The sequence below is a fragment of the Triticum dicoccoides genome, chromosome 5B, assembly GCF_002162155.2.
Source record: "Triticum dicoccoides isolate Atlit2015 ecotype Zavitan chromosome 5B, WEW_v2.0, whole genome shotgun sequence".
Lineage (NCBI taxonomy): Eukaryota > Viridiplantae > Streptophyta > Magnoliopsida > Poales > Poaceae > Triticum > Triticum dicoccoides.
Window position 1 is genome coordinate 690,301,071 of NC_041389.1, and position 26,677 is coordinate 690,327,747.

The following is a 26,677-nucleotide window of genomic DNA, read 5'->3' on the forward strand; positions in this document are numbered from 1 at the left end:
ACCCTAACTTTTGACTAAGCCTTACCCTCAAGTTTGATCATGCCCACACATCCAAAGTTACTCCCCAAGATCACTACATAAAACTCCAGCCCAACTACATCATAAAGTCCGGAAAATAACTACTCCTACATCATTACAATTCCTCCAGCTCAATCACAGGCAACCCAACAACGAACCCAAATGGTAAAAATCTGACGTTAGATTTTAAACACAGAAAATCGAGCGTTTTTCATGGCAACTTATATTGGGGCGGGAATGGCAAATTTAGTTTGCAAGCATGGTAATTTTTTAGCACAAGATGAATTGAGGCGTATTTGTCATGCTCGCCAACTAAACTGATCATCCTCGGCAAATACAACTTGCCATGAGAAATGTTCGATTTACCATGCCGAAAAATCTGATGTTCGCTGGGTATTCAGGTCCAGAACAATAACTAGAACGGAGAACTCCATCTCAACTACGTCACTATAGCGTTGATCACACCAAAATTCCTGCGAAAAATATAATCTCACCAAAAAAATCTCCAACTTTTTCATAAACGCTCACCAAACATGTTACAGGCCTCGACCCGCAATCTTGAGCACCAGCGGCGCCCGCCCTCTTCTCCTGCTATAAACAACAGTTGCAGCATGTAACAGCAGCTCTACCACTTGACTTGCAACCCTCGTATTCTTTGTTTCTATAAACCGGGTCAGAAATCTAGCCAGTAAGCAATCTAAGTGATTACGCTAATAGGATCATAAGGGTACACATTGTCAAAGCAAGAGGTATATACCCAAAAGTAGCACATATAGGGCAAGGGTCATAGCTTAGTACCACTTTTCGGACAAATCATGATGAACCGCCAGCTTTAAGCCTAACGATTAAAAAATTGTCTGATTTGCTCATGAAAACAAGGAAGTAGACATGTTGGGTCCACCTGCCGGGCTGACGTGGTGTGCTTGTGTAGACAATATGTTGAGTTGGACATAGGTCCCACCTACCAATGACTCAAGTGTTTTTTTTTTACTTTTTATTTTTATTTCTTCCTTTATTTCATGGGTACTTCAACAAACATGTTGTGAGCCTATCCTTCTCGCCTCTTTCCTCGCACCGGGATTTCAGCTCAGAGAGGAAGTCATAGGATGGAGCAGGGCAGCAACTAGGTGATAATGTCGTGTCGTGTGGCCGTGCAACGCCTGACAGAGCAGTGGACACGCTACAGGGCTGGACGACATCGACCGCGTCGGACACAGAGCAAATGTGCGCATGACCTGCCAACCATTTACATCACCGGCGTGGTCGACTACGCGGCTAAGGGCATCTCCAGCCGTTGGCCTCCTCAGGACGCATACAAATCGTTCCTTGGGGGCGAGCCGGCGATACACTCGGCGCTGGGGGCGGTTTTGCGCCCAGTCGTCGCCCCCAGCTCGCCCCCAGGCGTCGAAACTGGCTCACTTTGCAGCCCAATTTCGGCGAATAAACGGCCCATATGGGCGAGAATAGGCCCATATTCAGCGTGATTTCGCCGTATCTCGGCGTTCAATTATCAACACAATTATTCCTTATCACATATTTCATCACAGAAAAATCAAATACTTCAACAAAATACTACAACAACAAATAGTTCAATACAAATTATATAGTTCAACAAATAAAAACTCGTATTTCATCACGCGGCGTCCCCCTTGAGCCTCCATAGGTGCTCAATCAGATCTTTCTGCAGTTGATGATGCACCTGTGGGTCTCGGATCTCCTGACGCATATTGAGATAGGCAATCCAAGTTGCCGGTAGCTGGTGATCAACTTCGGCTAGAGGACCCTGCCTGTAGTATGGTTCAGTGTCAAACACTGGGTCTTCTTGCTCGCTCTCGATGATCATGTTGTGCAAGATGACACAGCAAGTCATGATCTCCCACATTTGATCTTTCGACCAGGTCTGAGTGGGGTACCGAACAACAGCAAATCGAGATTGGAGCACACCAAATGCCCGCTCGACATCCTTCCTGCAAGCCTCCTGAAGCTTCGCAAACCAGGCGTTCTTGCCTCCTGCCACAGGGTTTGAGATCGTCTTCACAAATGTCGACCATCTCGGATAGATGCCGTCAGCTAGATAGTACCCCTTGTTGTATTGGTGCCCATTGATCTCGAAGTTCACCGGAGGAGAATGGCCCTCAATGAGCTTGGCAAAAACAGGAGAGCGCTGCAGCACGTTGATGTCATTGTGAGTTCCTGGCATACTAAAGAAGGAGTGCCAAATCCAGAGGTCCTGTGTGGCTACCGCCTCAAGCACCACACTGCAACCGCCTTTGGCGCCTTTGTACATCCCCTGCCAACCAAATGGGCAGTTCTTCCATTTCCAATGCATGCAGTCGATGCTTCCAAGCATCCCAGGAAATCCTCTTGCTGCATTCTGGGCTAGGATCCGAGCAGTGTCTTCCGCATTGGGTGTTCTCAAGTATTGTGGCCCAAACACTGCCACCACTACCCGACAGAACTTGTAGAAACACTCTATGCTGGTGGACTCGGCCATGCACCCATAGTCGTCGAGTGAATCACTGGGAGCTCCATATGCAAGCATCCTCATCGATGTCGTGCACTTCTGGATGGAGGTGAATCCAAGAGCGCCAGTGCAATCCATCTTGCACTTGAAGTAGTTGTCGAACTCCCGGATGGAATTCATAATCCTGAGGAAGAGCTTTCGGCTCATCCGATAACGGCGCCGAAATGTTCTCTCGCCATGAAGTGGAGCATCGGCGAAGTAGTCGGAGTAGAGCATGCAGTAGCCTTGTAGACGATGCCGGTTCTTTGCTTTCACCCGCCCCGGCGCCGAGCCACCTCGACGCGGCTTTTCATTGTTCGCCAGCAGCTGGGCGGCGAGGGCGGCGAGCACCATCAGATGCTCTTCTTCCTGGACCTCGGCCGCGGCTTCCTCCTCCAGCAGCGCGGCGAGCTCTTCCTCCTCATCCGAGTCCATCGCCGAGACAGTCAAAACGCCGAACACCTTGCGCTCGGTGGGCGTGTACCCGCCGTTAAACCGCGCCTCCGCGGCCGGAAACGGCGGCCGGAAACGCCCAGCTGCTGCGGGAGGGGCTGCCGCGGCGAAGCGCTGCTATTTTCCGGCGGGGAATGGCTATCTAGCGGAGTAGGCCGGCGGCCGTCGCCGGGATATAGCTAGTGGTGGCCGAGAGCGCGGGGGGTGCGAGGCGAGTTGGGGGAAGAAAACCTTGACTTTTCCCCTGTCGGTGTGGGCCAGGCGTGCTTTTCCCTAGCGCCGGAGCCCCCAACGGCTCCCCAGCGCGCCGGGTTCGGCCTGTGACCGCCGGGCGGAAAAAAGGTCTGAACCGGCGATTTTCGGCGTCCTGGGGGCGCGACTGGGCCGTTTTTTCGGCGCCGGCGTAGAAAAAGTGGCCTGGGGGGGCATGTTGGGGGCGCGGCTGGAGATGCCCTAACTTCCTCGTCTCTCATTCCAACCATGTCGCCTAGCTGCCCCACCCACCCCCCGAGCCTTGCTGCAAAAGGAATCGACTGGTTAGGCAGTAAATAGCCGATACCTCTTACTTCTTCCCTGACTTTGACCGAGCTCCGTCATGGCTGATTCTTCTCTATTGCCGAGCATCTGTGTGCCGCCGGGCGACACGTACACGCGGCGGTGTTTGACGCCATCCTAGCCGGCTGTGTGCCACTATTGTTTCACTCGGACTCTGCAACGCTTAATTTGTGTTCATCACCGAGGAGGACGCGCACAATGGCAATGCCAACAGCATGGAAGAGACGCTCCGGTGGATTTCACGGTGGAGCCGGTCATTGACAGGGCCAGCAAAATGTGGAAGGAGATTGGCCATGGCGCACTGGCGTGACTGCGTGAGGGCACCATGGGTGACCCGCTCCTCCTGCCGAGGAGGCGGAGAGAGAGAAGAAAGGGGAGCAGGAAGAAGGATGTGAGTGGATGACAGATGAGACCCTCGTCCAACTCAACATGTTGTCCACATACGCATGCCAACTCAACCCGACAGGTGGCCCAAATTCTTAGTTTCACTGTTTTCACAAGCAAATCAGACAATGAGTGCTCTTCGTTTCTCATTAGGCTCAAAGTGGTGGATGTTCATGAGTTATCCGAAACGTGGTAGCAAGTTGTTATTCTAGCCCCCAACATGGTGATTTTGAGTAAATACCTTTTAAAACAAGACTTCTTCCTATAGTCCCAAATAGAGCAAATCGCCTTATCACTCCTACTGCTGCTAAACCTCTATACCTTCCAAGGAAATTCATATTTATCCCCAAAGCATGACTTGCTACTCCACATACATACCTAGCCAGCGAACAATGTGTAAACAAGTGATCCACTATCTCCTCTATCACAAAATAAGTGTCGCTGATTTAGTTAAATTTGTACTAAATCAGCAATACTTATTTTGGGACAGAGGGGGTATTTCTAAACATTAAACACAAAAGGACTTTGATCTTTAAAGGTACTTGTATGAACATATTTTCCTAAATGGACAATTTACTAGCAAAGCTTTTAGCATCAAATACATAGAAAATATCATCGAGCAGTAGTCAACATACAAGAGCTTTTTATTTTCACTTGCGTGTTGTGTACGTAGTCTACCCACCACGCAATAGTGCTAAGCTGGCTAGCTAGCGCTACCTGCACTAAATTCGGTGTAGTTTCCAACTATTCATATTTGATTTATTCCGTAACAAAATGTAGGGCGTTTTTTTAGCCAACTACACCAAAAAAAAGTCTTATATTTCATTATACAGTAAGTGTTTATTTAAGGAGATAACTGTAATCATGAAGGATTAAATTTGTACCAATCACACAAACTTTTTCCCCGGCGAGAAGAAGTGTGTTGAATGCATGATTTGCATCCCAGGAAAAACAATTGACTCATTCGAATAGGTGGAGTGGACGAGAAATTTTCCTCTCAAACGTAGCGCGAATAAGTTCTTAGAGAAACTTGCGAATCAAACAACCCAATATTAATTAACCAAAGAAGTTGGCCAATTCAACGCAAAAGCGGTTATCTGACCATGGTTGACAGTTGCGAGGGACGAAATTTACACGGTACTAAAAGTTATAAGGGTGACGAAAGCTACACCGCAGTAAGTTACATGATGAAAAACACACTTATATCTAGTTTGAATGGGCCGATTGATGTGCTAGCTTCAATTCTAAGCAACATGATACTGTGCTGTGCCACACGCTGACGACCGTTCCACAATGTAAGCTCTAGATGTAGCACTGTTCCTTGATCTGGACACGTGTGGTACGTGATCGCGTACAAAGCGTGTATATGGGTTTATCCGGTGAGCAGGAGTTTGCCACAGAGCCATCACGTCGATCGTCCGGTCGTCGGCACGTATTATTGGTGATTTGCTGCTGGGCCGGCCGGCCCTAACCTTTTCTACTACATATGTGCCTCCAAACACAGGGTACACGTACTGTGTGTTTGTCTCAAAAAAAACGTACTGTGTGTGTGCTTGTTTCAGCTCACCTAAGGTCTGCTGTAGCATGTACTCAAGTATTGACGATGCGTACGTGACTGACACTTTCGTGGCTAAGATGAACCACCGTTTGGTGGGGGTGGTAGACTTATAAGGCCACACAATAGTACAACATGGACCATACAAGTACAAGCTAGCCCTTCTGGCCGCATAGATATGTTTTGGGAAAAAAAATCACCATCCACGACGGTACATATTTTAAGTGAATCGTCGGTGGAATGGAAGGTAGTTTTTGATTGCACATGGCTCGAAAAGAAAAGGAAGAACCGTGTGGGATGATATCAACAAAACACGGCCATGACAGCGGATGCAAGCCACGGCTGAGACCATCATCGCACATGGCCGACCATTGCTTGATGACCGCTCGACTGTGTGGGATGATCATTCTTGTACTCCACAAATGATGATTCCCATCAATTTTTAGATCCTAGTGCTCACAGTTGTGCCCTAGTATATATGTACTACGTATGTGCGTGCACTAAATATAAACATAGTGAGATTTATATGGACTTATTTTATCTGATCGTGTGCAAAAAACATACTACTATACTCCACTTATTGTTTTATTTTTTCAAATAACATACTCGTTGTAGTGCCCAAGACCGAGACCAAGCTCTAAACAATACTCCCTCTCTCTCCAACAAAATAACTCCAGCGTGATATTGATGCACGGTTACCAAGCTGCCAGCTAGCAACACAAGAATCAATAGCTACCTCTCAACAACTCCTGTTCTTTTTAACATACACATATCCCTAGACTATGTTACTACATCAATAGTGGGTAGTAATATAAGTGTGGTAACATACAAAGCTTCATTTATTAGGTTATCGACTCATATTGCATTGGGACATGTGATGTTACAGTAACTAGCTAAGTTACTAGTACTACATCTCTCCTCATTAACTCATTGCCACATAAGCAAATTTGCTGAGTTGGACTCGATGTTACTACCGAAGTTACTCCCACTGTGGCTAGTCTTAGGCTAGTCATAATGGAGAGTAACTTAGACTAGTAACATAGTCTATGTTACTACCTTCATAGTGCGTAGTGTCATAGATGTGGTAACATAGATGCCTTCATTTATTATTTTTTAGACTCATTATGCATTGGGAAGCGCTATGTGATGGTAACATATTATGTTACTCTATTTGCCTCTCTCCTCATTAACTACTTGCCACATCATCGTTTTTGCTTATGTGGCATCTATGTTACTACCTATGTTACTCCCACTATGACCGGCGACTACCCATAGTGGGAGTAACATAGATGGTAACATCACACATCTCTAAGTAAAACAGATGATGTGGCGAGTAATTAATGGGGAAAGAGAGGCATGTGATAACATAGCTAGTTACTCATCTTGTCTTGATCTGTTTCAGACCATTGGATCAAGATCTAGTGGTTTATTAGAAAAGTAACTGGATGCCTAAAACGTTTTCAAGTACCAGACTTATATGTAGACCCTTATTTTTACAGAAGGTATTACGCGTTGATTATTTGTTAGACCACTGAAATTACAGTGGCGTCAGCATTTTATGAGAGTGAGAAGAAGGCAAGGCGACACCAAGACGGAGATGGGGGGTGGGGGCAATGGGGAAGGACTTGGCCGTCTCCACGGGTCATCGTCGTGGAGGACAGGCGGGGGCTGACGGGGTCGGGTGTTGGGTGCGTGCTATCATCGACACCATTAATAGTGGGTTGGAGGGATGGCCGGGAGCGGAGACCCAGTTCGGGCACGGCATGGCATGGGAGGCATCATCGCCGGCCACGAGTGGCTAGGTGTGGTGGTAGTGGATGGCACAGTGGCATGATGTTGTTAGAGGGAGAAGACTAGAGGAAGGGGAAGGTTGTGGTCCGTTGGATTGCCGATTAGATCAGCGGAGAAAAAAGTGACCTACGGAAGAAAAAATTGGACGGCCGTGAAATAGTCGGCCCCATATTATTACACGGCTTTACGAAAGATAGCAGAGTGTAGAAAAGTAATCCAAGATTAAACATCAATGATACATGACACAACAACAAACTTGTACTCTTAATGTGAACTGAGCAGAGCTAAGATGATTAGGTTCCTTGTGGTTGAACCAAGACATCAGGGTTCAACTCGTAGACTTGCCACTTGTGATCGTATTTTTCTGGATTTATTGGCCTTCCAGGATGTGCATTTAGCGGGAGGAGACATTCTCATCGACTACAAAGGCTCGGTATATCGAAGATGCTCCTAGGGGTAGAGTGTGAGTGCATGCATGCGTCTATAGAGTTAAGTGTATATGCCGGTATGTGAGCATTTGTATCGTGTTTAAAAAAAACTTGTACACTCTTAGTGACAAGATTAAACACCAACACTTATTTTTTATTAATCCCGCTCCCGCTAGTGCACGCCAGCACGTATCTTTCTCCTATCTATATAAACACATGCAGCGTCTGCTGCCTTTCACCACATCTCAACACTAGCTAGTAGCTGCCTGCCTCAACATTTGTGGTGGCACGCACCGCCGGCTGCCGCCATGTCCAAAGCATTCACCAAGTCCCACCTCTTGTACAACAAGATCCTCGTCCGGCGGCTCAAGTCCCTCATCACCCGTGCGCCACCCGCGCCGACGTCGGCCACCGAGAAGCTGCCACCGTCACACATGCGCAAGTCGTCGACGGCACCGCTGGACGCGCTCCCAGCGCCAGGGACGACGGACGACGGCAACAACAATGATGGCGGTACTCGCGGCGGCACCATCGTGTGCGAAGTGGAGGGCGGCCTGCTGATGTCCGCCTCCACCTTCCCCTACTTCATGCTCGTGGCCCTCGAGGCCGGCGGGCTCCTCCGCGGCCTCCTCCTGCTGCTGCTCTACCCTCTCCTCCGCCTCCTCACGGACGAGCTCGCCATGAAGGCCATGGTGATGGTGACCTTCGCCGGGCTCCGGAAGGACGCGTTCGGCCGGCTGGGCATGGCCGTCATGCCCAAGTTGTTCCTGCAGGACGTGAGCGCCGAGGTGTTTCACGCGACCACGTCTGCTCCAGCGGCGGCGGGGGGCGCGCGGCGGCGAAGGCGCTGCGTGTGCGTGAGCAGCATGCCGAGGGCGATGGTGGAGCCGTTCTTGAAGGAGTACCTCGCTGTTGACGCCGTCGTCGCGCCGGAGCTGAGGGAGCTCGGAGGGTACTACCTGGGTCTCGTGGAGGACCAAGGCGAGGCGGTGAGGAGGATGGACGTGGAGGAGGCCATTGGGGCCAAGGGCGGCGCCGTCGTCGGCATTGGTGGACAGGGGTGCTCGTTTCAGCACATCTTCCAAAAGTACTGCAAGGTTAGCCACCAATGTTTTTTTTATTACTCCATGCATGCTATTAATGTTCTTGAAAATAAGCGTGAGGGCGCTGATATGCATGCTATTAATGTTCTTGAAAATAAGCGAGATAAGTTTAAAGAAAAAAATAAGGGATGTGCGTTTTTGCTCAAAGATAGTATTGATGTAGAAAAGATAAAAAGAAAGAAACTGTCACTGAAATTCGCATGCAAGCGTATTCTGGAGTACTTTTTTTGGTGAGAACAAGCGTGTCTACTTAGACAAGATAGCCTGGAATTTTTATGTCTTAGTCACTCAAGATTCTAGTAGTACTACTACTACATCACTACCTTGCTAAAACTGGAGTCTTAATCTTGAAAGTGTGCAATTCTTTCTCTCTCTTTTTTGCAAGATGAAAGTGTGCAATTCTAGCAAAATGTTGTTGCGATTTTTCACTATACTTGCATAGTACTCCCTCCGTTTGTTTTACTTTGCATATAAGATTAGTCAGAGTCAAACTTCATAAAGTTTGGCCAGATATATATAAGAAATTATCAACATCTACAATACTAGAAATATGCAACATGAAAGTTTGATGCATCTAGCAATATCGATTTTATATTATGAATGTTAACTTTTTTTTCCTATAATTTTAGTCGAGCTTTACTACGTCTGACTTAAGATAAATCTTATATGCGGATTAAAAAAATGGAGGGAGTACGTGGTGTGGTGGGAATAAATGGTGACGGTTGGGTGTTATCCGGCCCATATGGTTCTATTGCTCAGAGAAGTGACTGAAATTCCTTTTTAAAACAAAGCATGTAACTTAAGAATATGCAACCCCCTCTCAAGTTAGACTAGCTACTAGTAGATAGCAAGATCGGACGAGGGAGTAGTATTTTAGTAAAGATATTTTAGTTCAGGTTTATTTCTTGCGTGGCATATACTTGATGTCACTATTATTAGCAAGAAATATGTTTCTCTGTCAGGTTCAATTCGCCAAATCTGTAGGTGTATATGGCTCCTACACGGATGCCGGCACATATATAGTAAAATTTCCATGATTGAGATGGGCATCCTCCTAGCTAATTCGAGTGGTTGATCTCGCTCAAGCGTTGCGTACGTGTCCGTGTCGGACCTCATGGCCGAACTGCATTGCATGGATCATACGTCAGCTCGACCGACTGAATGCATGCACATGCACATGCACCACCCTCGATCAGTGATTGCATGCCACCATGCATGCATGCATGCACTGATGCACCTAGCTACAGTCCCCCTACAGTGTCTGCACAGTATCCTACTCCCGTTCCCAAATATTTGTGTTTCTAGGCATTTTAAATGGACTCAACATACAGATGTATGTAGACATATTTTAGAGTGTAGATTCACTTATTTTGCTCTGTATGTAGTCGAAATCTCTAGAAAGACAAATATTTAGGAACGAAGGGAGTAGTTAGCTAGGCTTGTGTGGATATGTATGGAAAGAGCCGTGCATGATCGTGCCAAAATAAGTTGTCCAAAACGTCAGCTTTCAAGAGAAAAGTAGTAAGTAGTAGTACATGTTCAGCATCATGTGATCACGATCATTCTTTATACAATGGTGGTGGTGGATCTGTGTTACTATCCCCAACAGTATTCGATGGCTAGAGGTACTGGCCAGTTCAACGCCTTCCGGGAGATGAGAGAGATAGTCCTATGTTACTATCTTGAGCAGTACTCGATAGGTAGAGATACTGTCCAGTTTGACACCTTCCGGGAAATGAGAGAGATGGTTCTAGTAACACCAACACCTGGGCCTTCCATTAATTTCATGATGTGCATCATATTTTAACAAAAATTAGAAAGATTTACGTAATATAAACAAAGACAGCCCGTTGCATGTACCTCACGCTTGCGCAGTGTCTGGAAAAGGATCCGATCATTTTGGGTCTATTGGACGCAGCCTTTTCTTACATTTCTGTAAGAGGCTATTTACGCAATATAATATGATCAAATATACAGTGAAAAAGTAGACAAATATATATTCGGCATCTTATTTTGGCATTTTAAACATACTTTTGCATAAATACTTTTGACATGATGCTCATCTAATCATATCCCAGATGTTGCTGTCCCCAGCAGTACTCGAAAGCTAGAGATACTGGCTCTTCAATATATTTTTAAGTTAACGCCTTTCTGGAAGAGAGCTACTCCTGGTTTACAACTACTTTTAAGTTAACATCCTGGCCGTTGATTAATTCGAGCATATCTTCAATATTTCCTGTCGTGTATGTAGTGCGTGTAGCATAGTCTTCCGTTGACCGGCTTTGGTTGGTGGGCTGTCGCTGACAATTTATTGCATGCATGCAGGAGGTGTATGTGCCGACGGAGTCGACGCGGCGCCGGCGAGGGGTGCTGCACCCGCGGCGGTACCCGAAGCCCCTGGTTTTCCACGACGGCCGCACCGCGTTCCGGCCGACGCCCGCCGCCACGCTCGCCATGTTCGTGTGGCTCCCGCTCGGCGCGCCGCTCGCCGTGCTCCGCACCGCCGTATTTCTGCTTCTCCCGTTCTCACTCTCCGTGCCGCTCCTCGCCGCCCTCGGCATGCACAACCGCATGATCGCGTCGTCGTCGCCGTCTGCCCCCGGGGACAGGAGCAAGGGCAACCTCTTCGCGTGCAACCACCGGTCGCTGCTGGACCCGCTCTGCGTGTCCGCGGCCGCCGGCCGGCGCGACCTCGCCGCGGCCACCTACAGCATCAGCCGCCTGTCGGAGATGCTCGCGCCGATCCCCACGTTCCGCCTCACCCGCGACCGCGCCGCCGACCGCGCGGCCATGCAGGCACAGCTCGCCCGCCGCGGCGGCCGCGGCGGGCTGGTGGTGTGCCCGGAGGGGACGACGTGCAGGGAGCCGTTCCTGCTGCGGTTCAGCCCGCTGTTCGCGGAGCTGGCGGCCGGCGGCGTGGACGTGGTGCCCGTGGCGCTGCACCTGGCGGTGGACATGTTCCATGGCACGACGGCGGGGGGAAGGAAGATGCTGGACCCGCTGTACCTGCTGATGAACCCCGTGCCGTCGTACCTGGTGCAGATCCTCGCCCCCGTGGAGTGCGGCGGCCAGGAGGCGCGCGCCGTGGCCAATGAGGTGCAGCGGCGGGTGGCGGAGGCGCTCGGGTACGAGCGCACCGGGCTGACGAGGAGGGACAAGTACCTCATCCTCGCCGGCAACGAAGGGGTCGTCGGCGCCGCCGCCGCCGCCCACGACGGCGGCCCGAAGAATTAGCTGCAGCTGATGCCGGCGCAGTCTACTATTGACGACTAGCAGTGCAATACAGTACTACAACTACGAAGCTAGCCGCTTGTGGTCACTGCTGACGGTGTACAGTGCGTGCATACGCGTGTCCTGGCTCGTCAGGGATTATCTGTGTTGTCCGGGGGTGCTTTGTGAAAATATCACACTAATACAGTGTGCAATTTGTTTATTTTTGCAATCATAATATACAGAGGTTTTGCTTGATTTGCTTTTTTGGATCTGGCGTCTCCCGTGATTAGTCAGACAATCGGCAACTCTTGAAATTTGCATGCATCTCTCAAAGAGAAAACTAAGGGCGTGGCTAGGTCTCAGTCAAGTGATATACATATAAGAAGAAATGGAAAAAGTTTGTACAAATCTTCATGCAAGATCAAAGGAATATAGCATCGACTAAGACATAACAAAGACTCAGTCGACTGAGACTTAGCAAAACTGAAAAACAAAATATCAAATCTTATCATGTAAAATCCCGCATCACTCAGCTCAAAATTGCACTCCCTCCGTCCTCAAATAGATGGCATATAAATCAAGTCAAAAAGTCAATGTTTTCTAAATTCGGCCAAGCATATATACAAATATATGAACATCAATACCATATCATTATCAATATATCCCACATTTGATATATTTCATAATATATTTATTCAATATTGTAGTTGTTGATATTTTTCTTCACCTCCCTCTTATAATATAAGAATATTTATTCTCAATAATGGTAATAATAATATAAGACCCTTTGTCAAGTTATGGCTAGCTTGCAAAACAGTCTTATATTGTGGGACAGACCGACAGAGGGAGTATACATTTGGTCAAACTTAGAAAGCATTGCCTTTTTAACTGAGTTTATACCTCATCTATTTGGGTTCAGAGGGAGTAGTCCATATAAAGGGCTACAATTTTGATTTGTAGTACTAATCTCTGTGCTTGTACACAAAGCTAGTGAGGCGGGACCCAGACTGATTGGATTGGTCCTGGAAAAGGTGACTGAGATTTCTAACTTAAAACATGATGCTAAAGCTCACCAGATGATGATGGAAAGTGTTTTAAGGTTTGTGTCATTATCGAGCTTAATCATCACGCAAAGCACAAAGCAGAGACATGTCACTGCCACGGTGGCTAAGCAGAGGCACGTCACTGTCGCCAGTGGTGCCTGGTAGCTTCTTTTTTCATTTGCTACGCCGTTTGGTTGGGAGCTTAATGGTACTGGTGAGTGGTGGCTGCGTACAACTGGACAATTCAGCAGCTAGCTTTCACCATCATGTATGGTATCAAGTGTTCAAGACCATGAGAACCACAGCAAAGTCAAGATAAACATTTCTACTGTTCATTCCAGTACTACCACTTCAGCAAAATTAATAAAATAAATGCAAGTTTGACCCGAGAAGAATAGACAAGTTTCCAGATATAATGACATATATTTCTTGCACTTAGGGTAACATTTTTGGGCCTCATTGTAAGCAAGTAACAATACATCCACCAGCATTGCCATACACATACATGCTCTTGTTTTCCGTCTGAATTTCGATTCTCGAAATTTGAAATCTTACCAAGTCGAGTCGGGATGTTCGAGATGGTGTCTCAGCGTACGCGCAGCATGCCAGTCTTTAGCATCCGGGGCGAACTAAGTTGGCCATTTGTGATACACTCAAAAGTCGTTTATTTATCTTTTCCCAGACCAGGTGAGTTACCACTGCTTCTTGCCCTTCCTCTTTTTCCTGTTACTACTACCGCCGCCGCCACCACCACCACTACTCTTTGCATGGGTTCCGCTGCCTGGAGAAGGGGGGTCGCCTTGCGCCTCAAACATGCCAGACTGCATAGCGTTCTGCAGCCACTCAAAGAACTCCTCATCGACTCCTGCATCCATGTTCGGGATTCCACCCCTTGGCCCTGAGGTGCTCCCTTTGCCACTACCTTGCTTTGCCAAGCTGGCATTCACGTGGAAGGTCGGCTTGTGCGTGTTCGGTGGGCATCTCATTCCCTGGAGAAGAAAACAAAAATTTGTGTATCAGTTCATAAATTACTTTGCTTCTCTTTTTGCTTAATAGGCGGAGTGTGAAAATAATGACCCACTCCACTCGACGCCTCAGATTTCAGAAACCATGCAAAATTCCTCTAGCTGTAGCTATGATTTAGTACGTTTACTGCTTTCCTATCCACCATGTATTTTTTTTATCTTAATACTAGTAAACTGAGTACTGGAGACAATGCCCAGAGATTTTGGCTAAACTTCAAACTAACAGTGGCAAGTGATCCCCTTACTGAACTTACTGCACTAGTACAAAGTTTCTTGGTCACAGTTCTCATGAACGAAACACGGGATTTCAGTGATTCAAACAGATAAGCATCTAACCATACCATATAGTAGCCATCCTTACAACACATAGATATGTACTGACCAAAGATCAAACTTATGAGCAATCAAATGTAATAAAGAAGATATTCATAAAACGTATAAATTTTCACCTGACAGCTGAACCACTCGGTGACATCAAAAATGCTGCTTTCAGCACAAACAAATGCACGAGGCAGATCGGGCTGCATAAATTGTAAATATCACAAGACATCAGTCACAAGACATTTGTGGTGGCTAAAAGTTTTTGCAGTTGGTCATATCATGAGTTGGAATAATCTGATATTACCTTGTGCAGCATCCCAAATAGGACCGGTTGAAATGACTGCTCAACCCATCCATCACCATCTTTAGCCTGATGAAACTCTTTACAATCCTGTGATGAAGAAAAGTAACTTATACAGAACATTTACTAGCAGCACAGAATCAAAAGCAACCACAGCCATATACCAAAAGAAAATACCTGACACCATCTGCCCTGCAACTTAGGTCTTCCTGTATAAATCCACAGATGGAAATCGCCACATTTCTTGCAGGCTATTCTTCTCGATAGAGCAGAAGGTCCTTCATCAACACCTTCAGAGGGGCTAAACCCTTGTTGGAATGTACCATGTCCTCCTTTCTAGTAAATAAAATAAAACAGCAAAGAAATTATGGCTATCAGATGAGTAGTCATCGATACGGAGTACTTTCTAAACAACAACAAAGCCTTTAGTCCCAAACAAGTTGGGGTAGGCTAGAGGTGAAACCCATAAGATCTCGCGACCAGCTCATGGTTCTGGCACATTGATACTTTCTAAAGAGGATAAATTAAAGCAAACTGCAAGACTATGAAGCTGTATTAATATGTACTCCCTCCGTTCCGATTTACTCGTCGTGGTTTTAGTTCAAATTTGAACTAAAACCACGACGAGTAAATCGGAACGGAGGGAGTAGATACTACATCTACTATTCTTCTGTCTTCTGTTTTTATCTCAGACCACCTTGGCAGAATGGATTGTTAAACCAACATAAACATTTCCCAAACACTAGTCTCATAAAAAACCGATGGCAGTTGCAAGAATAAATTTTACAATTGCGACACAAAACGATACATAATATTAGGAACGTCACACTATTCAGACTGACAAAAAAAATTACTGCAACGAATACATATGAACCTATTGCATGTGACATGATTCCATCCCCCAAAAATCGAACTGCCTAATGTCTGAAGTCACTTTCACATCAAAACCATGACACCAAACCATCATGGAAACTGCATGTTTGCATCAGAGCAATCAAGGACACCGTCTACAGTTGGGTCAAAAACCAATGAGCAATTGTTGCCACTGAAACCATCCAGCACCCTTCTGGTAAATAATGCTTTTCCAAACATTAAATCAGTGCTTATGGACAGCAAAATATAATGTTTTTCCAACACAGGCCATGCACACAAGAACATTGAACTTAACTAAACTGCACAGTAAAATCCATACCAATTCCTTGCCAGATCAACTTCCACTAGGAACTTAACTAAACTGAACAGTAAAATCCATACCACTGGTCAAATCAACTTCCACTAACTATGACTATTACTGGGCCAGGCTTTCGAAATTGTCCTCAATTAACTGAGACCAAATGAAAAAAAATGCATTGCGATTTTGCAAATCCAGCAAAGCACAAATCAGCCAAATCCAAATCCGCTCGTAAGTGGTAAAGTGATTGCTGGCAGTTTCAATTTTTTTTTCTCAGGTTAACCTGAAAAACATGAACTATCATGAAATTGAATAGTTCAAATGCAAAGCCTTCTCATGCACTTCAAAAACATGTCAATACACCATAATTAATTGAAACATCACAGTAGGGTGATTCTCTCGTCCAGCTAAACTGAGTACCTTTCCCTCACACAGGAGCCAACTAGCATGGAACTACTTTTAAGGAAAGAAGATATAAGAGAAAACAAGCAAAGCGTAAATATTAAACATCATTTGGTAAGGAATAGCTAGGAAAACCTTTTGAGAAGCACCCTGGAACCGCCTGAAGTAGTTCAGTAGCTCCTCCCTCCTTAACTCATCGTCATATGTCTTTCGTTTCACTGAATCAAGAAGAACCTGTGTGTACAGTTGCAGACTCATGAATACATACATGATCTTATAAAAAGATGTATTTTAATTGAATATGTAATTATTTCAACAATGAATGGATGTGAACCTCATATGCGTTTTGAAGCTTTTTAAATGCATCAGCAGCTTTATCATTGCCCATATTCTTATCAGGATGGACTAACATAGCCTGCAAAATCAGTAATCACAATTAACAAAGATATAATCAAACCTTGCAGCATATGAACATTCATATGGCACTCATACAGCTGACATTAGTTTTATCTTTAGCATCACCTTTTTCTTGTATTCTCTCTTGAGTACTGATACATCTATGATTTCATACGGGCGAAATCCAAATGCCGAATAGTGGTCGGCGCAATTCAATAAACGTGCCACTTCATCTTCAGAGGTTAACTCCTCAGCTCCACTTGTTGACGGATCACCAGGGCCACGATTAGAAGGTTGAGTATATCCAGAATGTGAGCTGCTGTCTTTTGATGATTGCTGAAATTCCCCAAAGAAATTGCTTGATCTGTCTGAATTTTGATCAGAGTTCCTTGAAGAACCATTTTCATTGTCTACATTTTTCTTCAGGAACTGGACTAGAACATCAGTTGAAAAGAAAGACAAATTCAGGCTCAAAAGTAATCCAAGCCATCCAATGTAGCTTCTTGCACAATACATTGAATATAGGCAGGTGACAAGCAGAGCAAATCGTTCATGCTTCAACAAAAAGGAAGCACCTGCATTTTAAGCAATGTTAGTGAATTTTACACACTATGAAATGTTTAGTAAGAGTGGTCTCAAAGGAATAGTAGACAAGTTGTAGAATATGACCTCCAACAATTACTACAGTGCTTGTTGTCCAAAAGCTTCCATACAGCCATAAAATCACCACTGCAAGCACCGCGACAATCAGGACAGCAAAACCAATACCAATAAAAGCAACCACAGAAGCAGCAATCACCTGGTCACAAAGAGAGAATAGCAAATATTAAAATACTGCCAGGACATTAAGCACATCTACTTTGATTTGACAATTCAAAGTTTCAAGCAAGAGAGCATAATAAACCCTTAGGAAGGCATCATCAACTGCAGAAGACTATACATGCATGGACTAAACAGGCTAGTGATCAGAAATTTTACTGAAACTACGCTTGCACTCATGAGAGGAAAGTGCAGAAAATAAATGTTGACCAAGTCCAAACCACTGTTAGCACAGTAAACATTAAATTGTCAGAAAGGCAACTAGAAAAGAAGAAAAAGATAGTTGGTCATACCATGAACATGAGCATTTTCTTTATCCCAATCATTGCAAAAATTGACAACATGCTGCACCAAAGTACTGCAATAAGGGAATTTGTCCCCAGACGAAGCAGAGAATCGAAGCCCCTTATGTTGCAGTCTAACCAAACAGTCAACAAGAGCAACATCAGCTTTCCAGCACTAAACATCCAGGCCCGAGCAATAGGATAAACATACTCCATTTTGCCGAGGGCATAGGCACGCCCTTTTTCCGCCATTGCCATGAAAGCTGTGATAGCTGGCCTATTTTTCTCAACCAATACTTTGCTTTCTTCCATCACATACATCATCGAGGTTCTAAAAAAGGATGCAGCCATGGAAGTAACATGCCTGGTCTTCTCTTTGACTTGCTCTGTCAAAATACGCAATGGGGTTTGTTCTACTGATGAGTTTTTACCAAAGCCACGCCGTGAGGATTTCTTGCCATCTCTTCTTGGTCTGGTACTGCTGAAAGGTGGCCCAGGTTCTTCTGAATTTTGCATATCAGTACTGATATCTTCTGGTTGTTGTTTATGTGAAGTTATGTCATCAGATTTACCAAAGGAGGTGCCATTGCTTTTGTTATTCTTCTTGTTGCTTTTTGTTTTCTGGCCAGTGTTCCCTCCAGAACCATTTGATTTACCTTGAAGATGTGAACTTGGATCTTCACCATGCACTGGATCTCTTTCTGGTGTATTTAGTATATCACCATTAGTTGTATTTTGCCGATTAGGTGAAGCAAGATTCGGACCACTTTTACTTTGACCCCCTTTTCGCGCCATGATTTCACTCAAGACGTGGTGGATTCTCAGTTTAGGCAATGCATCACAGCAGTTCACACGGAAGGAGTTTCCGTTTTCCCTTGGTCAAACCCTACCTGCGGATACAGAACAGCATATCATAAATATTGATTCCAAAGTAAGAAATCTTCCAAAGACATTGAACCCTCCATGTCCACGACACGCAAACAAACAACCAGAGAAGTGTCAGATTTTGCTACTCCCTCCGACCCATATTAATTGTCGCTGAATTAGTATGGAACCATATTGTGAGGGACAGTTAATATGGATCGGAGGGAGTAGCTAAACTGCTAGGCCAATGTCATAGAGCTTCAGCACATCACTTTCCCCAAGTGCAAGTCCAGACTCTTAGGGGCTGTTTGGATTGGCGCCCTTGCCTGCCCAGCCAATATATCGGTGTTGACCGGCGCTTCGTATCCTGTTTGGATGGAATCCAAATTTTTGGCACGCCAGCCCCGCTTGAGCCTTTCCCCTCTGTTTTTGCGCCAAAGCGCTGGCAAAACGGTGGCGGACAAATCGCTCGCCGATATTTTGGCGCGCCAATGCCGCCCATGATTTGGCGGGACGTGCCAGGGCAGGAACCAAACAGCCCCTTAACTAACTTGAAATTGGCAAGCTCACTAGGCTATGGCACAAAATTCCTCAAAAACTAACAACAGAAACAACATCTCTAAACATAACAACAAATCGATTGATCCGAGAAAAATAAAAATTTATATAGCTCATTAACTAATAAGATTTCTCTCATGGTGACTATTGAATTCCCCAAATAAGTTCACATGCCAGAAATAGAGCAGCATCTCATCCCTCCCACGATGTCATTGATCAACCTCCGCCACAAAACCTAGGGTTTATTAGGGGACTGCACAAATCACGCGAAGGAGCATACAAGGAAAGCAAGGAACCCTCACCTTGCGGCGTCAGAGCTCCGCGGGAGAGGGCGGCGCGCGTCGGGGACGGGCAGGCCGCGGGGCGCCGGGGCTCCACGGGGAGGGGCGGCGTCGAAGGGAGCCGGGGGGCGCCGGGCCTCCGCGGGAACAGCAGCGTCGGGTGGCGCTGGAAGGCGCCGGAGTTCCGCGGGGAGGGCGGCGTCGGGGGTCCTCTGGGCGGCGCCGGAGAGCGCAGGAGAGGGAGCGAGCGAGCGGGGAACAGCACGGAGAGGGGACCAGCGCGAGAGGGAGAGGGGTGGGGGGTGGAGGGTAGACAGGGGGTAATTTGGTCTTTTGGCGTGCCCCGAAGAGGATCTGGTGAATCCGACTCCACGTGGAACATGATTTGACCGTTGATGGTCTTTCTCTCCGACTCAGATCAGATCGGACGGCCAGGCAATACGGTGGCGCTCTTTGTATGTTCTTGTTTGTGCACGTCTTGTGTTTTTCTCGCACAAGTGGGCCCAGGGGCTATCTTAGCTAGACCTGCACATAGGCAGCCCGAGCCGGTGGCCCATACCCGAAAGCCCAACATCTGGGCCAGGCTTGGGCTTAGTTTATTTAGCGCAAAGCCCGGCCTGGAAGACTAAATGAGGTTTAAATACTTATTTTAGTTGAAAAATAGCAAAAATAATATATTAAATGCCCCAAAATAACAATTTATATGAAAATTTGTATTTGTTCAGGTGTTTCGGGTTGAGTCGAGCCTAGGAGGTTTTTCACTTCGGGCTTGGCCAGGCCCTGGGTATGATCACGTTAAATCTTAGAGCATCTCCAACCGCGCCCCAACACGGGCCCCCAGGCGATTTTTCGCGTCGGCGCCGAAAAAACGGCCCAATCGCGCCCCCAAGAGCCCGTTTTTCGCCGGTTTGGGCCAAAGTTAGTGCTGGCGGACCCAGGCCGAACCCGGCGCGCTGGGGGGCGCCCGGGGGCGCCGGGGCGAGCGGTTTTGGCACGAACGATGGCGGGCCCGTCTAGTCAGCGAGACGCCGCTTAGTCACCCTCATCGCCTCGGTTCCCACGGGAAACAATGCCAAGTCTGCCGCGCCGGTCAGCCTCCATTGATGCCTCACGGGCGGCGCAGTGAAGGCGCCGCCGACGCGCGTCCCGCCAGCTTCCGCCACGCGTCGTCCGGCATGCAGCCACCCCGCCGCCCCGCTGGGCTATAAAAGGCGACCCCTCCCTGCCGGTGAACGCCACAACCTCCCCCTCGCAAAAAGCCCTCTCCTCCCTTCCCGCCGACGAGCAAAGCAAAGATGGCCGAGAGGTTCCCAGGTGATGGCGCAGCGGCGAACGGCTTCGGCCGCCGACACCTCCAAGAGTCGGAGGCGCGCCTCCTCAACCAGGCCAAGTACCCGGCGCCCCCTGACATGCGTGTGCCGGGGGCGTGGAGGCTAAGTGCCCGCGGCGTTGATACGTCTCCAACGTATCTATAGTTTTTGATTGTTTCATGCTATTATATTACCAGTTTTGGATGTTTAATGGGCTTTACTATACACTTTTATATTATTTTTGGAACTAACCTATTAACTGGAAGCCCAGTCCAAATTGTTGTTTTTTGCCTATTTCAATGTTTCGCGGAAAAGGAATATCAAACGGAGTGCAAACGGAATTAAACCTTCGGGAGAGTTATTTTTGGAACAAACGCAATCCAGGAGACTTGGAGTGGACGTCAAGAAAGAAACGAGGCGTCCACGAGGCAGGAGGGCGCGCCCTCCACCCTCGTGGGCCCCTCGTGGCTCCCCTGACCGACTTCCTTCGCCTATATATACCCTTATACCCTGAAAACATACAGGAGCACCACGAAACCCTATTTCCACCGCCACAACCTTCTGTACCCGTGAGATCCCATCTTGAGGCCTTTTCCGGCGGGGGAATCGATCACGGAGGGCTTCTACATCAACGCCATAGCCTCTTCGATGAAGTGTGAGTAGTTTACCACATACCTTCGGGTCCATAGTTATTAGCTAGATGGCTTCTTCTCTCTCTTTGATTCTCAATACAAAGTTCTCCTCGATCTTCTTAGAGATCTATTCAATGTAATTCTTTTTGTGGTGTGTTTGTCGAGATCCGATGAATTGTGGGTTTATGATCAAGATTATCTATGAACAATATTTGAATCTCCTCTGAATTCTTTTATGTATGATTTGTTATCTTTGCAAGTCTCTTCCAATTATCAGTTTGGTTTGGCCTACTAGATTGATCTTTCCTGCAATGGGAGAAGTGCTTAGCTTTGGGTTCAATCTTGCGGTGTCCTTTTCGAGTGACAGCAGGGGCAGATAGGCATGTATTGTATTGTTGCCATCAAGGATAAACAGATGGGGTTTATATCATATTGCTTGAGTTTATCCCTCTACATCATGTCATCTTGCCTAATGCGTTAATCTGTTCTTATTAACTTAATACTCTAGATGCATGCTGGATAGCAGTCGATGTGTGGAGTAATAGTAGTAGATGCAGAATCGTTTTGATCTACTTGTCGCGAACGTGATGCCTATATACATGATCATGCCTAGATATTCTCATAATTATGCACTTTTCTATCAATTGCTCGATAGTAATTTGTTCACCCATCGTAATACTTATGCTATCTTGAGAGAAGCCACTAGTGAAACCTATGGCCCCCGGGTCTATTTTCCATCATATAAGTTTCTGATTTATTTTATTTTGCAATCTTTATTTTCTAATCTATATCATAGAAATACCAAAATTATTTATTATCTCTATCAGATCTCACTTTTGCAAGTGGTCGTGAAGGGATTGACAACCCCTTTATCGCGTTGGTTGCAAGGTTCTTATTTGTTTGTGTAGGTACGAGGGATTTGCGTGTAGCCTCCTACTAGATTGATACCTTGGTTCTCAAAAACTGAGGGAAATACTTACGCTACTTTGATGCATCACCCTTTCCTCTTTAAGGGAAAACCAACGCATGCTCAAGAGGTAGCAAGAAGGATTTCTGGCGCCGTTGCAGGGAGGTCTACGCACAAGTCAAGACATACCAATTACCCATCACAAACTCTTATCCCTCGCATTACATTATTTGCCATTTGCCTCTCGTTTTCCTCTCCCCCACTTCACCTTTGCCTTTTCTTCGCCCCTCTTTTGTTCGATCTTATGTTTGCTTGTGTCTCCACGTGCCTTCTATGTGCTTGCATCTTTGCTTGCTAAAAATCTATTGTTATGGATCCACTTAAAGTGTTCTACTTGGATCATCTTCGATCCTTATGCGCTCGTGCTGAAACCCCAACTAGCCTAGTTGATGGGAAATCTTTAGATGAGCATGCTCATTTTGTGCGTCACTGTTTGTCTGAAAAACGGAGACTCTTATGGGATCAAATAAATAGATTGATGTGTTATGCTTGGAATCTTTGTGAAATTTAAGATTTTACTTATTGCTCTAAGAACCCTAAAAACACCTTCCCTGCGAGTTTAATGATAATGAAATCTTATCTTCTTATGCAAAGGGTGTTTATAGTTACTATGATATCAAACAAATTGAATAATTTGTGGCTTTTAAGGGTGCTTATGAAGTTGCTTCTTTCATTGAAAAGTATGATATTACTCTCTACGAATCTGAAAATTTTGACATACTTAAATATTGCTATGAAAACTATACTCTAATGTCTATGTCAAAGAATTTATTGAGAGAATGACCGTAGCTTTGGAAGAAAAATAATGATATGCATGAATCTATAGATAATAATGATTCCGATGATTTGATTGAAATATCCCTTGATGAACATGATGCTTGCTATTCTTGTGGCCATGATGCCAATATTTATGGAGGTGAATTTGCTATAGTTCCTTATGTTAAACATGAGATTATTGCTATACTTGATAGTTCCTTGAATCAAAAGCATGATTGCAATGATCTTATTATAAATTCTCTTAATGTCAATTGTGTTAATGATATGCAAAACCTCAAGCTTGGGGATGCTAGTTTTGCTATGACTACTATTTGTTGCAATGATCATGATTGGGGCAATTCTTCCTATGATCTTGAAAATTTATTTAAGCCCTGTGATGAATATGAGATTGATAATAGTGTTTGCAATATTATTGACAGTGGGTTTGGAAGAGTGTCAACTTTAGATCCCACATATTTGAATAATGTTCAATCTTATGAAATTTTTGATAAAAGTGGGTTTGGAGAGGTCATGACTTTAGTTAATGTTAATCCCACTATTTTGGGAGAGTGTCAACTTATGATCCCACATGTAATTATTATGAGAGAGGAAAATATGATTGTAGAAATTTTCATGTCACTAAATTACCTCTCATTGTGTTGAGATTGTTATTGTTTCTTTCCGCTTCCTTGCATATGCTAATTTTTGCTTGCTATGATAATTTGTTTGCTTATAAAATGCCTATGCATAGGAAGTATGTTAGACTTAGATGTGTTTATCACGTGTTCTATGATGCTCTCTTTGTGCTTTAATTCTTGTCTTTGATGTGAGCATCATTAAAATTATCAATGCCTAGCTAGGGGCGTTAAACGATAATACTTGTTGGGAGGCAACCTAATTTTATTTTTGTTCTTTGCTTTTTGTTCCTGTTTAGTAATAAATAATTCATCTAGCCTCTAGTTAGATGTAGTTTTATGTTTTAATTAGTGTTTGTGCCAAGTAAAACCTTTAGGATAACCTACGGTGTTAGTTATTTTGATCTTGCTAAAAAACAGAAACTTTGCGCGCACGAGAATAATTTAATAAATCACAGAAACGTGATTTTCAGTTGATTCTTTTTACAGAAGATTAATAGACAAATTACCTAGAACTTCCTACTTTGGTAGAACTTTTGAGGTTCCATAAGTACTCGAGAGTAACAGATTGCTACAGACCATTCTGTTTTTGACAGATTCTGTTTTTCGTGTGTTGTTTGCTTATTTTGATGAATCTATGGCTAGTATCGGGGGGTATGAACCATAGAGAAGTTGGAATACAGTAGGTTTAACACCAACATAAATAAAGAATGAGTTCATTACAGTACCTTAAAGTGGTGGTTTGTTTTCTTTCACTAACGGAGCTCATGAGATTTTCTGTTGACTTTTTTGTTGTGAAGTTTTCAAGTTTTGGGTAAAGATTTGATGGATTATGGAATAAGGAGTGGCAAGAGCCTAAGCTTGGGGATGCCAAAGGCACCCCAAGGTAAAATTCAAGGACAACCAAAAGCCTAAGCTTGGGGATGCCCCGGAAGGCATCCCCTCTTTCGTCCTCATCCATCGATAAATTTTCTTGATGCTATATTTTTATTCACCACATGATATGTGTTTTGCTTGGAGCGTCTTGTATGATTTGGGTCTTTGTTTTTTAGTTTACCACAATCATCCTTGCTGTACAGACCTTTTGGAGAGACACACATGAATCAGAATTTATTAGAATACTCTATGTGCTTCACTTATATGTTTTGAGCTAGATAATTTTGCTCTAGTGCTTCACTTATATATTTTAGAGCACGGTGGTGGTTTTATTTTATAGAAATTATTGATCTCTCATTGCTTCACTTATATTATTTTGAGAGTCTTTTAGAACAGCATGGTAATTTACTTTGGCTATAAAATTAGTCCTAATATGATAGGCATCCAAGATTGGTATAATAAAAACTATCATAAAAAGTGCATTGAATACTATGAGAAGTTTGACACTTGATGATTGTTTTGAGATATAGTAATATTAGAATCGTGCTAGTTGAGTAATTGTGAATTTGAGAAATACTTGTGTTGGAGTTTGCAAGTCCCGAAGCATGCACGTATGGTAACCGTTGTGTAACAAATTTGAAGCATGATGTATTTCTTTGATTGTCATCCTTTGTGTGGAGGTCGGGATCACGCGATGGTTAACTCCTACCAACCCTTCCCCTAGGAGCATGTGTGTAGTGCTTGGTTTTGATGACTTGTAGATTTTTGCAATAAGTATGTGAGTTCTTTATGACTAATGTTGAGTCCATGGATTATACGCACTCTCACCTTTCCATCATTGCTAGCCTCTTCGGTACCGTGCATTGCTCTTTCTCACCTTGAGAGTTGGTGCAAACTTCGCCAGTTCATCCAAACCCCGTGATACGATACGCTCTATCACACATAAACCTCCTTATATCTTCCTCAAAACAGCCACCATACCTACCTATTATGGCATTTCCATAGCCATTCTGAGATATATTGCCATGCAACTTTCCACCATTACATTTATTATGACATGTTTCATCATTGTCATATTGCCTTGCATGATCATGTAGTTGACATCGTATTTGTGGCAAAGCCACCATGCATAATTGTTCATACATGTCACTCTTGATCCATCCCGGTACACCGCCGGAGGCACTCATATAGAGTCATATTTTGTTCGAGTTGCAATTCATGAGTTGTAAATAAATAGAAGTGTGATGATCATCATTATTAGAGCATTGTCCCTTGAAAAAAAGAGAAAGGCCAAATAAAAAAAGGAAGGCCCCCAAAAAAGAAAGAAAAAGATAAAAAAGGGTCCAATGTTACTATCCTTTTTCCATACTTGTGCTTCAAAGTAGCACCATGACCTTTATGATAGAGAGTCTCTTATTTTATCACTTTCATATACTAGTGGGAACTTTTCATTATAAAACTTGGCTTGTATATTCCAACAATGGGCTTCCTCAATTGCCCTAGGTCTTCATGAGCAAGCAAGTTGGATGCACACCCACTTAGTTTCTTTTGTTGAGCTTTCATACATTTATATCTCTAGTGCATCCGTTGCATGGCAATCCCTACTCCTTGCAATGAAATCAATTGATGGGCATCTCCCTATCCCGTTGATTAGCCGCATCAATGTGAGACTTTCTCTTTTTTTGTCTTCTCCACACAAGCCCCATCATCATACTCTATTTCACCTATAGTGCTATATCCATGGCTCACGCTCATGTATTGCGTGAAAGTTGAAAAAGTTTGAAAAGGCTAAAGCATGAAAAAATTGCTTGGCTGAAACCGAGGTTGTGCATGATTTGGATATTTTGTCTGACGAAGATGGAGCATAGCCAAACTATATGATTTTGTAGGGATGAACTTTCTTTGGCCATGCTATTTTGAGAAGACATAATTGCTTTGTTAGTATGCTTGAAGTATTATTGTTTTTATGTCAATATTAAACTTTTGTCTTGAATCTTATGGATCTGAATATTCTTGCCACAATAAATAAGATT

General features: G+C 44.8%; 2 protein-coding genes across 2 annotated transcripts; one reads left to right on the forward strand and one right to left on the reverse strand.

Annotated features, from left to right (window-relative positions):
• The first annotated feature begins 7,937 nt into the window (after positions 1-7,937).
• LOC119312658 (probable glycerol-3-phosphate acyltransferase 2) lies at positions 7,938-12,227 on the forward strand. Its single transcript, XM_037588399.1, has 2 exons — positions 7,938-8,784; positions 11,116-12,227. Exons 1-2 carry the CDS (start codon positions 7,996-7,998, stop codon positions 12,022-12,024), a joined length of 1,698 nt encoding a protein of 565 aa, XP_037444296.1. The 5' UTR covers positions 7,938-7,995; the 3' UTR covers positions 12,025-12,227.
• Positions 12,228-13,441: 1,214 nt separating this feature from the next.
• LOC119312659 lies at positions 13,442-19,724 on the reverse strand. The gene is made up of 10 exons (XM_037588400.1): positions 19,490-19,724; positions 17,775-18,655; positions 17,332-17,461; positions 16,789-17,237; positions 16,601-16,681; positions 16,402-16,500; positions 14,871-15,029; positions 14,697-14,783; positions 14,521-14,592; positions 13,442-14,035 (listed from the first exon to the last, which is right to left on the reverse strand). Exons 2-10 carry the CDS (start codon positions 18,558-18,560, stop codon positions 13,739-13,741), a joined length of 2,160 nt encoding a protein of 719 aa, XP_037444297.1. The 5' UTR covers positions 18,561-18,655; positions 19,490-19,724; the 3' UTR covers positions 13,442-13,738.
• Positions 19,725-26,677: the final 6,953 nt, after the last annotated feature.

Bases quoted from the DNA above. Each gene is read 5' to 3' on its own strand.
- LOC119312659 (XM_037588400.1), bottom strand. From the start codon at position 18,560: ATGGCGCGAAAAGGGGGTCAAAGTAAAAGTGGTCCGAATCTTGCTTCA. The intron at 16,501-16,600 runs GTTCACATCCAT...CTGTACACACAG, and splicing joins AGCTTCAAAACGCATATGAG to GTTCTTCTTGATTCAGTGAA. The intron at 14,784-14,870 runs GTATTTTCTTTT...TCTTCATCACAG, and splicing joins TGCAGGGCAGATGGTGTCAG to GATTGTAAAGAGTTTCATCA.
- LOC119312658 (XM_037588399.1), top strand. From the start codon at position 7,996: ATGTCCAAAGCATTCACCAAGTCCCACCTCTTGTACAACAAGATCCTC. The intron at 8,785-11,115 runs GTTAGCCACCAA...GCATGCATGCAG, and splicing joins TCTTCCAAAAGTACTGCAAG to GAGGTGTATGTGCCGACGGA.